The sequence below is a fragment of the Aegilops tauschii genome, chromosome 4 (genome assembly GCF_002575655.3).
Source record: "Aegilops tauschii subsp. strangulata cultivar AL8/78 chromosome 4, Aet v6.0, whole genome shotgun sequence".
Lineage (NCBI taxonomy): Eukaryota > Viridiplantae > Streptophyta > Magnoliopsida > Poales > Poaceae > Aegilops > Aegilops tauschii.
This window is the reverse complement of record NC_053038.3, coordinates 123,095,682-123,111,394: the sequence shown is the minus strand read 5'-3', so window position 1 is coordinate 123,111,394 and position 15,713 is coordinate 123,095,682. Positions and strand designations below refer to the sequence as shown.

General features: G+C 47.3%; 1 protein-coding gene across 1 annotated transcript; it reads left to right on the top strand.

Annotated features, from left to right (window-relative positions):
- Positions 1–5,946: 5,946 nt before the first annotated feature.
- LOC109736459 (ubiquitin-activating enzyme E1 2) lies at positions 5,947–11,699 on the top strand. The gene is made up of 7 exons (XM_020295683.3): positions 5,947–6,039; positions 6,130–6,460; positions 7,067–7,284; positions 8,433–9,227; positions 9,311–10,179; positions 10,341–10,776; positions 10,948–11,699. The coding sequence occupies exons 2-7, from the start codon at positions 6,244–6,246 to the stop codon at positions 11,542–11,544; spliced, it is 3,132 nt and encodes a 1,043-aa protein (XP_020151272.1). The 5' UTR covers positions 5,947–6,039; positions 6,130–6,243; the 3' UTR covers positions 11,545–11,699.
- Positions 11,700–15,713: the final 4,014 nt, after the last annotated feature.

Genomic DNA, 15,713 nt, shown 5'->3' with positions numbered 1-15,713 from the left:
CGCTCCGCCACAAAGATCCACTTGCGGGTACTCCTACGAGCCGACCCGACTTTAGTCACCACAGGTGTCATGTATATAGTATATAAGTATATACCCGTGATCACCGCCCAGGTGATCACGGCCCGATAGTATAGCACAGCAGACGGACAAGAACGTAGGGCCACTGATGGAAAACTAGCCTCCTATACTAAGCATGTAGGATTGCAGGTAAAGGTAGCAACAGTAGAAGCAAGGGCAGGCTATGCAACAGTATAGGATTAACGGAAAGCAGCAACATGCTACACTACTCTAATGCAAGCAGTATAGAGAAGAATAGGCGATATCTGGTGATCAAGGGGGGGGGGCTTGCCTGGTTGCTCTGGCAAGTAGGAGGGGTCGTCAACTCCGTAGTCGAACTGGTCAGCAGCAGCGTCGGTCTCGTAGTCTACCAGAGAGAAGAGGGGGGAAGAAACAGTAAATACAATGCAAACATAAGCATGACGATGCGTGACATGACAATGAGCGGTGCTAGGTGTGTCCTAACGCGGCAGTAGGTGGTACCGGTGAAGGGGGGGACATCCGGGAAAGTATTTCCGATGTTTCGCATTTTCGGACAGATGAAACGGAGGGGGAAAGTTGCGTGTTCGATAGGTTAGGGAGGTGTGGTGGACGAACGGGCTGCGTATCCGGATTCGTCTCGTCGTTCTGAGCAACTTTCATGTACAAAGTATTTCCATCCGAGTTATGGATTAAAAGATATGATTTTCTAAAGTTTTAAATCATTTTAGAATTTATTTAATTCATTTAATTCAACATTATCCGAAACAGTGTTGCGATGACATCAGCATGACATCATGCTGACATCAGCAGTCATCTGACACGTGGGTCCCACCTGTCATAGACTGATTAGGGTAATTAGGGTTAACTAATAATTAAACTAATTAATTAAATTAGATTAATCTAAACAGGGTTAATTAACTAATTAATTAACTAATTAATTAATTAGTTTTATTTTTATTTTCTTTATTTATTCATTTATTAATTTATTATTATTTTTATTATTTTTTAAATCATTTTTTTGTTCTGGGTGTAGGGGCCCATGTGTCATAGGCCCTAGGGGCCTTATCGGGCACACGGGCGCGGGTGGGCGCCGGAACGTGCGGGTGCGGGCGCCCGAACTGGACGCAGCCAGTTGGGGCCACGGCGAGGGGAAAAAGGCCGGCGCGGCACCGGCGAGGCCACGTGGATGAGCAGGGCGGCGGCCGGCGTGGAGCTCCGGCGGGAGGCAGAGGCGAGCACTGGGGCGGCGCCGGAGGGCGCGGGAAGCGACGGTCGATGGTAGGCGGGGCACAGCCGCGCGTGGAGGGGGGAGTGGCCGTGGCCGAGTCACTCGGGCACGGCCCCTTCGCTCTGGTCGCGGCGGTGGCTAGGACCAGCAGGGAGGCGAGCGGGGCAGGTGCAGGAGGGGGGCCGGAGTGGCCAGGGTGGCGCGGTGCGCGCGGGCGGCGGTAGCGACCGCGGTGACGAGCGCGAGCGCGCGCAGGCGGGGTCGCGCGAGGGAGAGACAGAGGGAGCAGGGGCGCGCGGAGGCGAGCGCGGCCGAGCGCGCGCGCGGGGGGGGGGGGGGGGCGACCGCGGCGAGCAGGGGAGGGGACGAGCACGGGGCGAGGGAGAGAGAGGAAGGGAGAGGGCGCGGCTATGGCCGTGCGGGCGCGCGTGTGCACAACGGCGTGAGGAGCAGAGGCGGGCAGGGGAGAGGAGGAGAGGCCGGGGCCTCACCGACGGGTGCAGGGATCGTGGCAGTGGGGCGCGGGGAGGCGACGGGGACGACGGCGACGCGGTGACGAGGTGCCGGCCGGCGAGGAGGAGAAGGCAGGCCGGCGGGGTAGCGCTCCGGGTGGCGTCCTGGCGCGGGGTCGGCGGTGGTCTCCTCCTCGATCCCGATCCAAATCGGGGGAGAGGGGGGGATATTTCGGGGGAGTGGTGGGGTGTCGGTGGTGAGTGGATAAGGGGGGAGTGGGTGGCCGGCTGGGCCTGGGGGTTGGCCCAGTTGGGCCAGGGTCCAGTGGGGGGGGCTCCTTTTTCTTTTTATTTATTTTATTTTCTTTTTACACCATTTTAAAATATTTAGGCATTTTCTAAAAATGTGTTTACTACACCATATTCACTTACGCAAAATATGGCATCTCCCGAACATTTTTGTTTTAAATTTTGAAAAACTTTTATTGTCGACATTAATTGAATTTAAATTATGAAACGGTTTTGGATCATCGCACGGTTAACAACAGTAACCGAGGTGACGTGGCATGATTAGCGGGGAATTACTGTAGATTAGCGGGGAATTACTGTAGCTTGATTACCCGGGCGTTACACCTACTCCCACCGGGAGTAGGATTCCCCCCTTCCCTAGTTGGAGTAGGAGAGGAAGGAAGGAGGAGAGAGGGAGAAGGAAAGGGGGGTCGGCCCCCACCCCAATTCGGATTTGGCTTGGGGGGGGGGGCGCCCCCACCTTGGCCGCCTCCTCTCTTTCCCACTAAGGCCCAACAAGGCCCATATACTCCCCGGCGGGTTCCGGTAACCCTCCGGTACTCCGGTAAATGCTCGTACTCACCCGAAACCATTTCGATGTCCAAACATAGGCTTCCAATATATCGATCTTTATGTCTCGACCATTTCGAGACTCCTCGTCATGCTTGTGATCACATCCGGGACTCCGAACAACCTTTAATACATCAAAACACATAAACTCATAATACCGATCGTCACCAAACGTTAAGCGTGCGGACCCTACGGGTTCGAGAACTATGTAGATATGACCGAGACTCACCTTTGATCAATAGCCAACAGCGGAACCTGGATGCTCATATTGGTTCCTACATATTCTACGAAGATCTTTATCGGTCAAACCGCATAACAACATACATTGTTCCCTTTGTCATCGGTATGTTACTTGCCCGAGATTCGATCGTCGGTATCTCAATACCTAGTTCAATCTCGTTACCGGCAAGTGTCTTTACTCGTTCCGTAATGCATCATCCCATAACTAACTCATTAGTCACATTGCTTGCAAGGCTTATAGTGATGTGCATTACCGAGAGGGCCCAGAGATACCTTTCCGACAATCGGAGTGACAAATCCTAATCTCGATCTATGCCAACTCAACAAACACCATCGGAGACACCTGTAGAGCATCTTTATAACCACCCAGTTACGTTGTGACGTTTGATAGCACACTAAGTGTTCCTCCGGTATTCGGGAGTTGCATAATCTCATAGTCATAGGAACATGTATAAGTTATGAAGAAAACAATAGCAACGAACTAAACGATCATCGTGCTAAGCTAAGGGATGGGTCCAGTCAATCACATCATTCTCTAATGATGTGATCCCGTTAATCAAATGACAACTCATGTCCATGGTTAAGAAACTTAACCATCTTTGATTAACGAGCTAGCCAAGTAGAGGCATACTAGTGACACTCATTTTGTCTACGTATTCACACATGTACTAAGTTTCTGGTTAATACAATTCTAGCATGAATAATAAACATTTATCATGATGTAAGGAAATATAAATAACAACTTTATTATTGCCTCTAGGGCATATTTCCTTTAGTCTCCCACTTGCACTAGAGTCAGTAATCTAGATTACATAGTAATGATTCTAACACCCATGGAGTCTTGGTGCTGATCATGTTTTGCTCGTGAGAGAGGCTTAGTCAACGGGTCTGCAACATTTAGATCCGTATGTATCTTGCAAATCTCTATGTCTCCCTTCTTGACTTGATCGCGGTGGAATTGAAGCGTCTCTTGATGTGCTTGATTCTCTTGTGAAATCTGGATTCCTTTGCCAAAGCAATTGCACCAGTATTGTCACAAAAGATTTTCATTGGACCTGATGCACTAGGTATGACACCTAGATCGGATATGAACTTCTTCATCCAGACTCCTTCATTTGCTGCTTCCGAAGCAGCTATGTACTCCGCTTCACACGTAGATCCCGCCACGACGCTCTGCTTGGAACTGCACCAACTGACAGCTCCACCATTCAATAAAAATACATATCCGGTTTGTGACTTAGAGTCATCCGGATCAGTGTCAAAGCTTGCATCGACGTAACCGTTTACGACGAGCTCTTTATCACCTCCATAAACGAGAAACATATCCTTAGTCCTTTAGAGGGCATTACACAGTACTATTTATTTAGAGGGCATTACACAGTACTATACCTTGTCGAGCTATTTCGGCAGGTAACACATGAAGGTTAAAGCGCACTGTCCTGATTGTAATCTTGGTCCAGACAATATTAGACATATTCTCTTTGAATTTCCATGATTGGTGAATGTTTGAAGGCGGCTAGGTTTGTATGATGTTATCAAAAGAGCATGTTCAATTGACTTAGTTGACGAAGCCATACTAGAGCATTTGTTGCGCATGGCAGACAAATGAAGTTCAAATCCTAGGCATGACAAAATTGAGAGAATTGGTGGCTACTACGAAGTGGTATCTATGGTTTGATCACATAAAAGTTTATCATGGAGAAGACATCCAAAGTTCTTCGCAGATTAGCCTTGCGGTGCGTGGTCTTTCGGCGAACTTCTAGCATTGCTTGCGTGCCAAAGGCTAAGGCTCGATCCTCTGCATGGATAAAACCACAGTCTAGCTACATGAAGTTAAATGTTGATGTTGGATTTTGGCTCAAATGGGAAGTTCATAAACTGCAACAAATGAAAAGGTTGAGATTTATTATGACTCTTTCACAAAAGAGGCTTTGGCTCTGAGATTCAATATAAATCTCGCACGAACCATGGTTTGTAGCAAGGTTGAGATCAATTCGGATGTCATGGAAGTTGGTGCAACCTTGACATAGGGCAATCCATCCTCGGTAGCTCCCGCAATCTTTGATGACTTTATTTCATGTGCCAGCCTTTAATCATGTGGTATATGGTTGTTGTAATATAGAAAGTAATAACGTAGCTCATGGACTAGTTAGTTAGGATAGCTAGATTTTCCTCTCCCTTTGTTTGGATGAATTTAACATCGAATGCGGTGGTATCTATACTTGTAAGGGTTTTTATCATCTATGCCATCAGTTGTGTCCCACTACTCAGTTTTGCCATTAGGATTTTCAACTGCTCAAAAATGCCATCGATCTGTGAGATGCTAGCTAAAAATGCCATTAGATATCTAAAAAATGCCATTGTTTCGTTAGATGTTTGCTCAAAAATGCCATCGATCTGTGAGATGCTAGCTCAAAAATGCCATTAGATATCTAAAAAATGCCATCGTTTCATTAGATGTTTGTTCAAAAATGCCATTAGACATTGTTATTTTCACGTCAAACCCGTTGACCATATTATATGACAAAAATAAGCCTAGACCCACATATCAGTTCTCTCTATCTCACAATGAGAAGTGTGGCCCCATTTATCAGGAGTAAGCAAGCGAATAATTTTACAGGAAAATAAGAATGCTGTTGGGATCAAGTGGACCCCACACTTGGTTGTAGTGAGATAGAGGGAGAGCTGACATGTTTTTTTTAATTGTTTGGATTGCTTACCACATGTTTTATGTGGTGGAAGAGCTGGCATGTTGATTCATAGGTATTTATGTCATTATAACATGACAAAAGAGATTTGAGGTCACAATAATGGTGTCCAGCGACATTTTTGAGCATGTATCTAACAAAGTGATGGCACTTTTGAGCAGTTAAAAATTCTAGTAGCAAAACTGAGTAGTGGGACATAACTGGTGACATAAATGATAAAAACCCTACTTGTAAACGATGCAACAATTCTTTCGAGTGAATAAAGGTGAAGTTTGTAAAAAAAGAAGGAGCAAGAATCAGATTCTCCGTCTGCCTAGAAGGAAAGCAGCAGTGCAGCACACGTACACTTCCAGTTCCACTGCCAAGCGGGCCCACAAGCCCCGTGCCTCACCTGTCAAGCCACACCCCCAGATAGGCGAACATCGCCAACGTTTGTATAGTTGAGTCGACCTCCTAATTCTCTCATCTTCCTCGTATAACCCTAGAGGCTCTCCTCGCACTCCACGAATCCTTGGTGAGCTCCGTGCTTCCGCCCAATCCCCCCTCTCCCCGATCCTCCCTCCCCCTCGCTCTCCCCGCCTCACGACGAGCCGCCCGCGGTCAGTTGCAGGCCTCTCCTCGCACGCTGGATCTGTCGCGGCAGCTCCCGCCGGCCGCCTACTACTACTGCCTGCTTTTCGCGGCGGCGGCCGGGTTCATCGGCGGCGTCGCGCACTATATGCTTCCTCGGAAGCGGGAGATCGTCGCCAGCGAGGTCGAGAACTTGCAGAAGAAAACCCGCCCCGCTGCCGCCGACGACGCCATGGCCAGGCCCACGGAGATCGACGAGGACCTCCACAGCCGCCAGCTCGCCGTGTACGGCCGCGAGACCATGAAGCGCCTCTTCGCCTCCAACGTCCTCGTCTCCGGACTCCAGGGCCTCGGCGCCGAAATCGGTAACAACTGCTCAGCCCCCCCTTCTTTAATTTCTTTCCATAATTTCAATTCTCAACTTATACCATGGGCAGCACTATGAGTTGTCACTTCTATCTCTATTGGATATATTATTATGTTTTTACGTATAGAGTACTAATAGTGTTAATCCTCGGTTGCTATTGTGAGCTGATATGTGGATGCGCCAGGATGTCTTGTACAGCCTTCTTATCTCAGCTCTGCCTCTACTGGTTGCGTTCGTAGTTTGACCAATCAAACCAAGTGATATGCCTCATATGGAGGGACTGATTTTATTATTTGAGTCCTAGAACACTCCTAGTCCTAGATGTGCTCATCTTATTCTGTCTTATGATTGTCTGCAAACCATCAACAGATTTTTTTGTTGTCTCACTGTGTTTCTGTATTGTCTGCAAACCATCAACCGATTGTTTTTGTCTCGCTGTGTTTCTGTACTAGTCTTGTTTCACCAGAAGATATGATGCATGCACTGGTGATTACTGTTTAAATTCTCGTTCTGAAATTTGAATTGGCTTTCTGGTATCTAAGTCATTAGATGTTAAAATTGTTTGTCTTACAAATAATTTACTTATAATATCCATGTATTGCAGCAAAGAACCTTGTGCTTGCGGGTGTCAAGTCTGTAACTTTGCACGATGATGGTAATGTGGAGCTATGGGACTTGTCAAGCAACTTTTTCCTCTCAGAGAAGGATGTTGGGCAAAACCGTGCTCAAGCTTGTGTTCTGAAGCTACAAGATCTTAACAATGCTGTTATCATCTCCACTCTAACTGGTGATTTGACCAAGGAACACCTTTCTAAGTTCCAGGTATGTGAGCAGAAAATTGATGTGTGATCTCCTTGCTGTTTTTTCCTACTCCTGTGCGCTTTCCATTTTAGTTTATGTTGGTATTCTGCATGTACTTTCCATCCATGTGAGTTGTAACAACAGAGTGTCCATGTAAGTTGGAACTTGGAATAGCTTAAAAGTAATTCACATTCATATACCCTTGGGTTTCTGTGTCTTCTTCCTTGCTACTTTAGTTGTGTGGTTTTGGTCTGAAATGGCACGCGTCGTCTGTGTTTTGTATTTGCCAATGTGTATCGTATAATTCCATGAGAGCCTCCCTATGTGCGTTGTTTCAAGGCGCCACTAGGGCAGGTGGATTAGGCTCCTAGGCAGCTTTGTTATACTGTTATGTCTCCAAATTCTTTTGATTAGATTTGATCTGTTTCCTAGTTGGTTAGTCTCTTGCTTTATCCACATGACTTTGTTCAACCTTTTCCTAACCTATACGACATCTATAAAAAGAGATACTACTGTTATAATGCAGTCCACATATCAAAAGGGAGATCAGACTCCAACCCTAAGGTGCTGCCCTAGCTGCATTTTCTGCCATAGCAACCCAGACAGCGAAGGCTGTATGCCCTTGTCCTGAAACCCACCATGATTACAACCTATACAGTGTTGCATGTGACATAGAAATGTAATCAACTTTTCTTAGTAATATCTTCACCACAGCCATATATCCATCAAAACCACACAAACTGGTGAGAAGACGAGCAGCAGCAGCATATGGAACCCCAGCAGAAATGTAAACAACAGCAGCCTTTTGTCCCAGGCAAGTTGGGGTAGTCTAGCTAGATATGGAACCCAACAGAAAATTTTGAAGATCAAAAAGCAAAACAGAGAAAAAACCCCAAAAAGATGAACAAGTACACAACTATATTTTTTTTAGCATTTCTGTAGACATGTTATCTGTTTTCTTTGAATTTGTGGACATATACTCGATGCTAGCATGGCCCGCAATGAGTTTTGTTCCCATTTTCTTGCTTTTGACAGTGTGGTTTTTGCTTTGCATACCAGTTTACATGGTTTTAACTTTTGAGGAGTATTATACAAATTAGGTATTCTTGTTTATTACAACTCCATTTTTTATTTCTTCTCGGAATAATCATTTCCTTATGACCTTACAGGCTGTAGTTTTTACTGATATCACCTTAGAAAAGGCAGTTGAGTTTGATGATTACTGCCACAACCATCAGCCACCCATTGCTTTCATTAAGTCTGAAGTCCGTGGTCTTTTTGGCAGTGTCTTTTGTGATTTTGGTCCTGAGTTTACTGTTTTGGATGTCGATGGAGAGGAACCACATACAGGAATTGTAGCATCGATCAGTAATGACAACCCAGCGCTAGTCTCCTGTGTCGATGATGAGCGACTGGAGTTCCAGGATGGTGACTTAGTTGTATTCTCTGAAGTTCATGGAATGACTGAGCTGAATGATGGAAAACCAAGAAAGGTTAAGAACGCCAGGCCTTACTCTTTCTTTCTGGAAGAAGACACCTCCTCATTTGGCACATACGTCAGAGGTGGGATTGTCACACAGGTCAAGCCACCAAAGGTTCTTAAATTTAAACCCTTGAAAGAGGCCATGAAAGAACCAGGAGAATTTCTTATGAGTGATTTCTCTAAGTTTGACCGCCCCCCTCTCTTGCATTTGGCTTTCCAAGCTTTGGATAAGTTCAGGAATGAATTGGGACGATTCCCTGTCGCTGGTTCTACTGATGACGTGCAAAGGCTGGTAGATTTAGCTATTAGCATTAATGAAACTCTGGGTGATGGGAAACTCGAAGAAATTGACAAAAAGCTCCTGCAACATTTCGCAAGTGGTTCCAGGGCTGTTCTGAATCCTATGGCTGCAATGTTTGGTGGTATTGTAGGTCAGGAGGTTGTGAAAGCATGCTCGGGGAAATTTCATCCGCTTTATCAGGTTAGAATCTGCCGTCTCTTTTATTCAATATATCTTCCAATTTGTTTCAGAGATATGTAATATTAGTTGTCTTGATTTCACAGTTCTTCTATTTCGATTCTGTCGAGTCTCTCCCTGTTGAGCCTTTGGAGCCTGGTGATTTGAAGCCAGAGAACACAAGATATGATGCACAGATCAGTGTGTTTGGATCTAAGCTTCAAAACAAACTGGAGCAGGCAAAAATCTTTATGGTCGGCTCTGGGGCGCTCGGGTGTGAATTTCTGAAGAACCTGGCACTGATGGGCATTTCTTGCAGCCAGAATGGAAAGCTGACTGTGACAGATGATGATGTTATTGAAAAGAGCAATCTCAGTCGCCAGTTCCTTTTCCGTGACTGGAACATTGGGCAGCCCAAGTCGACTGTTGCTGCTACGGCTGCCATGGCGATTAACCCTAAGCTTCATGTCGAGGCCCTTCAGAACAGGGCAAGCCCTGAGACCGAAAATGTCTTTAATGATGCCTTTTGGGAAAACCTTGATGCTGTTGTCAATGCCCTTGACAATGTGACTGCAAGAATGTACATAGACTCCCGATGTGTATATTTCCAGAAGCCACTTCTAGAATCTGGAACTCTTGGTGCTAAATGCAATGCACAAATGGTCATACCTCACTTGACAGAGAACTATGGGGCGTCCAGAGATCCACCTGAAAAGCAGGCACCTATGTGCACTGTACATTCATTTCCTCATAATATTGATCACTGCCTGACCTGGGCTAGGTCTGAATTTGAGGGTTTACTTGAGAAGACTCCCACTGAAGTAAATGGTTTCCTATCAAATCCTAGCGTATATGTAGCTGCAGCACGAACTGCTGGTGATGCACAAGCTAGGGATCAGCTTGAACGTGTTATTGAATGCCTTCATGGAGACAAGTGTGAGACATTCCAAGATTGTATTACCTGGGCCCGTCTTAAGTAAGTTTTAACCCTGTTTGTCCATACTCTTTGTATACCTGCTTCGTTTTAATATGGTTGAACTGTACAAAACTATTGCAGACAAAAATATTTGCTTTTGACTATGCTTCATAGATTTCATGTTACTCACTACACTGTTTTTTATTGATGGTGTAACTTAGGTTTGAGGATTATTTCTCCAACCGTGTGAAGCAGCTGACGTATACTTTCCCAGAAGACTCGATGACTAGCTCTGGTGCTCCATTCTGGTCTGCACCAAAGCGGTTTCCACGACCTCTTGAATTCTCGTCGACGGATCCAAGTCAGCTTAACTTTATTTTAGCTGCTTCGATACTAAGGGCAGAGACATTTGGAATACCCATACCTGACTGGGCCAAAACTCGAAACAAAGTGGCTGCTGAAGCTGTTGACAAGGTGATTGTTCCTGAATTCCAACCAAAACAGGGGGTTAAGATAGTTACAGATGAGAAGGCAACTAGTATATCGTCTGCATCTGTTGATGATGCTGGTGTCATTGAGGAGCTTATCACGAAGCTAGAACAAATCTCCAAAACACTGCCACCGGGGTTCCACATGAACCCAATACAGTTTGAGAAGGTCAGTGTTATTCATCTCTAAATTCTTCGCCGGAAGTAGTGTTTGCCTGCACTTGTATACGATGGAACTTATGCTAAATATCTACTCTCTAGAATGAACACAAATGTAATCCAGATTTGCAGTTTTGCATACAAGTTTCAGAATTACTGATATGCTTTTCTGTATGTGCAGGATGATGACACAAATTTCCATATGGACGTGATAGCTGGTTTTGCCAACATGAGGGCGAGGAATTACAGCATTCCTGAAGTGGACAAACTGAAGGCTAAATTCATAGCCGGCAGGATTATCCCTGCCATTGCCACAGCAACCGCAATGGCCACTGGCCTCGTCTGTCTAGAGCTTTACAAAGTCCTTGCCGGCGGGCACAAGGTTGAAGACTACCGCAACACGTTTGCAAACCTGGCAATCCCCCTCTTCTCCATTGCCGAGCCGGTCCCACCCAAGACCATCAAGCACAAGGACTTGTCGTGGACGGTCTGGGACCGGTGGACCGTAACAGGCAACATCACGTTACGGGAGCTCCTGGAGTGGCTCAAGGAGAAGGGGTTGAACGCATACAGCATATCATGCGGCACATCGCTGCTGTACAACTCCATGTTCCCCAGGCACAAGGAGCGGCTGGACAGGAAGGTGGCCGACGTTGCCAGGGAGGTGGCCAAGATGGAGGTGCCATCGTATCGGCGCCATCTGGATGTTGTGGTGGCCTGTGAGGATGACGATGACAATGACGTTGACATCCCACTCGTATCTGTCTACTTCCGTTGAAGGGCTCCCCTCTGAATTGACATCATCTCGTGTCCCATCTTTCCAGTGAGTTCCCTTATATAGTTACTGTAAATTGGGCTGGGGTTTAAAGCAATATACTAATTTTCGTATGCACCGCTCCTTGATAATTGATGCATGACACCGTTGAACTGGAATGGCTTGTCTGTTTTCGTGTTTAGCTCGCTAAGGAGTGCATCTGCAATTACACAAGTTTGCTTGTTGGAAGAACGCTGAAGATGAGCTCCCAAGCTGATGTTTAACTTGACAGTGGTCTTCGGTAACGGAGTTATTTACCCAAAACCACCACACTTGGGGCTAGGGTAACAGGTCAGTGCCAGATTTGAGCCAGGTCACAAAAAACCACCGGTTCTGAGCCTAATACGTAACGTGGAGCACCGACGGGCTGATTTGGCCGCGAAAACAATGAAACCGACATGTGGGACCCACCTGTCGGGCCGATGTGGCATGCCTACATGGATAAATTTGCTGAGGTGGCCAAAGGCCCACCTGTCGGCCTCTTTCTCTCCCCCAAGCACCGTCTTCCCCATCAACCCAGCCATATCCAGCGCCGCCGCCGGAGCCTTACCCCGGCGAGCCACGCCACCACCAGAGAGCCTCCCCGCCGCCCTAGCGACCTACCGTCTGCCCTTCCCGCCGCCCTAGCGACCTACCGTCCGCCGCCCCAGCCACCTACAATCCGCCGCCACAAGCCACTGCCCCGGGCGGGATCCAACCCCAGCCACACCTCCAGCTCTTGTCTGCCCCGCCACCCAGACCACTGCCGAGCCGCTGCGGCTAGCTGTCCAGGGCCGCGCCGCCACGTGGAGGGCTTCACCTGCGTCAGAGTCAAAGTCGCGGCCGCGCGTGCTGGGAGGCGTCTTGATGCCGAGCACCTCTCTGGGTCCAAAGGTCGTCGGCACGCTTCGGTCTGGGAAGCCACCACGGGGCTCGCGGCCACCACGGGGCACCGCCACGAGCGTGGCCGTGGCCATGGCGCTCCTTGATGGCGCGCGCGGCAAGGGCCGCGCCGCGAGCACGGGCGTGACCAGCACGCTCCACCACGGAGCACCCCCGACCAGGGCCTTTGGCTGTCACCGCGAGCATGGGCGCGGCCATGGCGCTCCTCCATGGTGCACGCGAGCACGGGCGCGGCGAAGGCCAATGGGCGGGGGCCGCGAGCACGAGCACGAGCACGGCTAGGGCCTCCGGGCAGGCGCCGCGAGCACGAGTGAGGCCAGGTCTTGGGTGACCGCCGGCTAGCAAGGGCGGCGAGCGGCGCTGGCGGTGTGCAGTGCACGGATGTCGGTACACACACATTACCTGTTTGTTGAAATGTCCAGGAGGAAAATGCCCAGGAGAAAAAGGAAAATGGAAAAAAGATACACTTGAGTCATTTACAGGTGGGACCCTCGTCCGACTCAGCATATTGTCCACACAAGCACGCCACGTCAGCCTGGCAGGTGGGCCCAACTTGTCAGTTTCACTGTTTTCATGAGCTTATCAGACAATCAGTGCTCTTCGTTAGTCATTAGGCACATAGTTGGTGGTTTTTTGTGACCTGGCTCAAATCTGGTACTGACCTGTTATCCTAGCCCCAAGTATGGTGGTTTTGGGTAAATAACTCTCGGTAATGTGGGCGACAGGGAGGAACCCTTGTCCCCTCCTGTGAGCGACAGGGAGGGGAACCCTCGTCGCTGGCCCTTCCACTTTCCTCTCCTTGCCCTCCCGACTCGCTGTCGATCCTTGCCTCCTCCGCCGCCATCCCTATGTCCCCCCGGTGTCGCCCTTCCCTCGCCGGCGCCCGCGATAGCTGTTGCTCTGGTGCGCAGACAGGCAACGCAACCCACGGGCGCACCCAGCAGCACGCATGGGCGCGACAGGGGCACCACCCACGGGTGCACCGGAGGATCACCACCAATGCTTCTCCGGTAGCCGGTGCTCCGCTGTTGCTCAATCCGCGTGACAGGAGCACCACCTTAGGTGCAAGGGCGTGAGCAGCCGCGGCGCCGGCCGCGCATGGCCGCGAGCACGAGGAGCAGTGGTGCCAGCCGTGCATTGTCGCGAGCGCGAGGAGCAGCAGCGCATGGCCGCGAGCGTGAGAATGACATGGCCGGGTGACGACATGGTGAGTATCCTCTAGTCCAGGACACCATCACCTTCCGTGGCGGATTCCCCCTCCAGCAGAGTGCCAGAACAGGCCTTCAGATTGGATTTCTTCGGAATAGAAACTTGTGGCGGCAGAAAAAATGGAGAAAAATCTTGCGAAGAGTTTCACAAAATATAAAATTTATAGGCGGAAGAATGAACGAAAGGTGATGCTTGTGGGGCCCACACGGCCTGGTGGGGTGGCCTAGGCCCTGGTCGCGCCCCATGTCAGTGTGGAGGCCTTATGGGTCCCTTCATCTGCTTCCAGTGCTTTCTGAAACCTTCGTGCCCTGAAAAAAATTATATTAAATCCTTAGGATTTTTTTTACCTTCATAGATATTGATTTTATACAAAGTCAAAAACATGTAGAAAACAACAACTAGCACTAGACACTAGATTAATAGGTTAGTCAACAAAAATAATATAAAAAGTATGTAAATATGATATTATAATAGCATGAAACAATAAAAAATTATAGATACGTTGGAGACGTATCATGACCTTCTTCGTCCTCCTGACTTAGTTACCAAAGTCATTGGTGTCTTCTTCCGACGAAACTGCTGTTGGATGGATACTATGGAGGTTACACCTTCCCAAGTGGTTCATCCTCGGTGATGATGTGATTGCATCTTTGTAGATCTACTTTTGGGCCCAATTGCAATCTTGTTTCTTGGCTGGGTCCTTGCAAAAGTCATGGACTTGGCTGTAGTTTTCTTCTTCGAGTCCTTTATGAGCTTTTATGTAGCACCACCATTTAGTAAATAAAGCTTTGGACCCGCCTCATGTTAAAAAAGATCGGTCTGATTTTTTTTTTAATAAAAACACCCAAAGGGCATCTTAGATTTGATTAACATGAAGGAAAGCAAATGCCAGTACAATGGATAGACAACTGGACGTAGAATGACCAGTAAAAGGATTACATTAAAAATATACTAGTCTTCTTCCTCTGATTGTATACTGCCCGCCGGAGATTGAAGAATGCACTGAACCAACATCAAAGAAAAGCAACACCTGCTTTTAAGAGTTTTTATTTCTTACCTTTTCTTTATTTATTTATGAAAAGAGTGCCGCAAGGTGACCGTGTTCAAATTGCATAAATAAGTATCTATAGCTATGCAAAGAGAGAAAGAACCAAAAACTCACCAAAGTCAAGGAACATTTATTTGCACGACCAAATAGTATATTTCATGGCAGATGTTAATTCTTTTAGCCAGGACAGAAGAATAATTTCTTCTTAAAAGAAAGAAGCACAACTTTTTCTTGAAACTCAGGTGACCTTTAATTGCACAATGTACCAAAAAGTTAAAGTGCTAACATATAACATTCAACCAAAAATTTAGTTAATGTGTCTTACAAGAAGAAATCATGATTACTGCTACTACTAAGCAAACGATTGACCTATAATGATGTCTACCCTGTGATGTGTACTGTACAAAAGAACAAAAGTTTAGTAGTGGGCCCACCGGGCAGTGAAGGGATGCCAATATGGATGTTGAGTATTCAAGGACTATTTTTTTTAAGGTCGGCACTGATTTGCTTTTGCACAAACATAATCAAACTTGCGCTTGTGATGTACCGCGCTTCTCCTAGGACCCACCGATTGTACACTAGTGTATTACGTGAAGACTCATGCAATCTCATGCACGCGTGTACTTAAGATTCATTGCGTGTGCAAGGACCTAGCTGGACTTTTTAGTTAGTGTTTAGTGCTGGCCTTAGATCTCTCTTTTCCAAACCTACTAGAGAAAGTGAAAGCCACACACACCAAAGTGATAGCTAGTCAGAACGGGCGACTTTGGACTAACTTTAATTAATTCCAACAGTAAAAAATGAGCTTGCTTCCAGCACTTAATTGTCCTTCTCTCCTTAGCTATACAGGACTAGTACATTGTACTGTAAAGTGTAAAGGTTAGAGTTAGTTCGATCTTTCACCACCTCACCTTTAATTTGGATCTCCCATGCATTACTAGCTTCCTTCCAAAATCCACATATAATGTATGCATGAGCTCACTTCTGTTGTCTC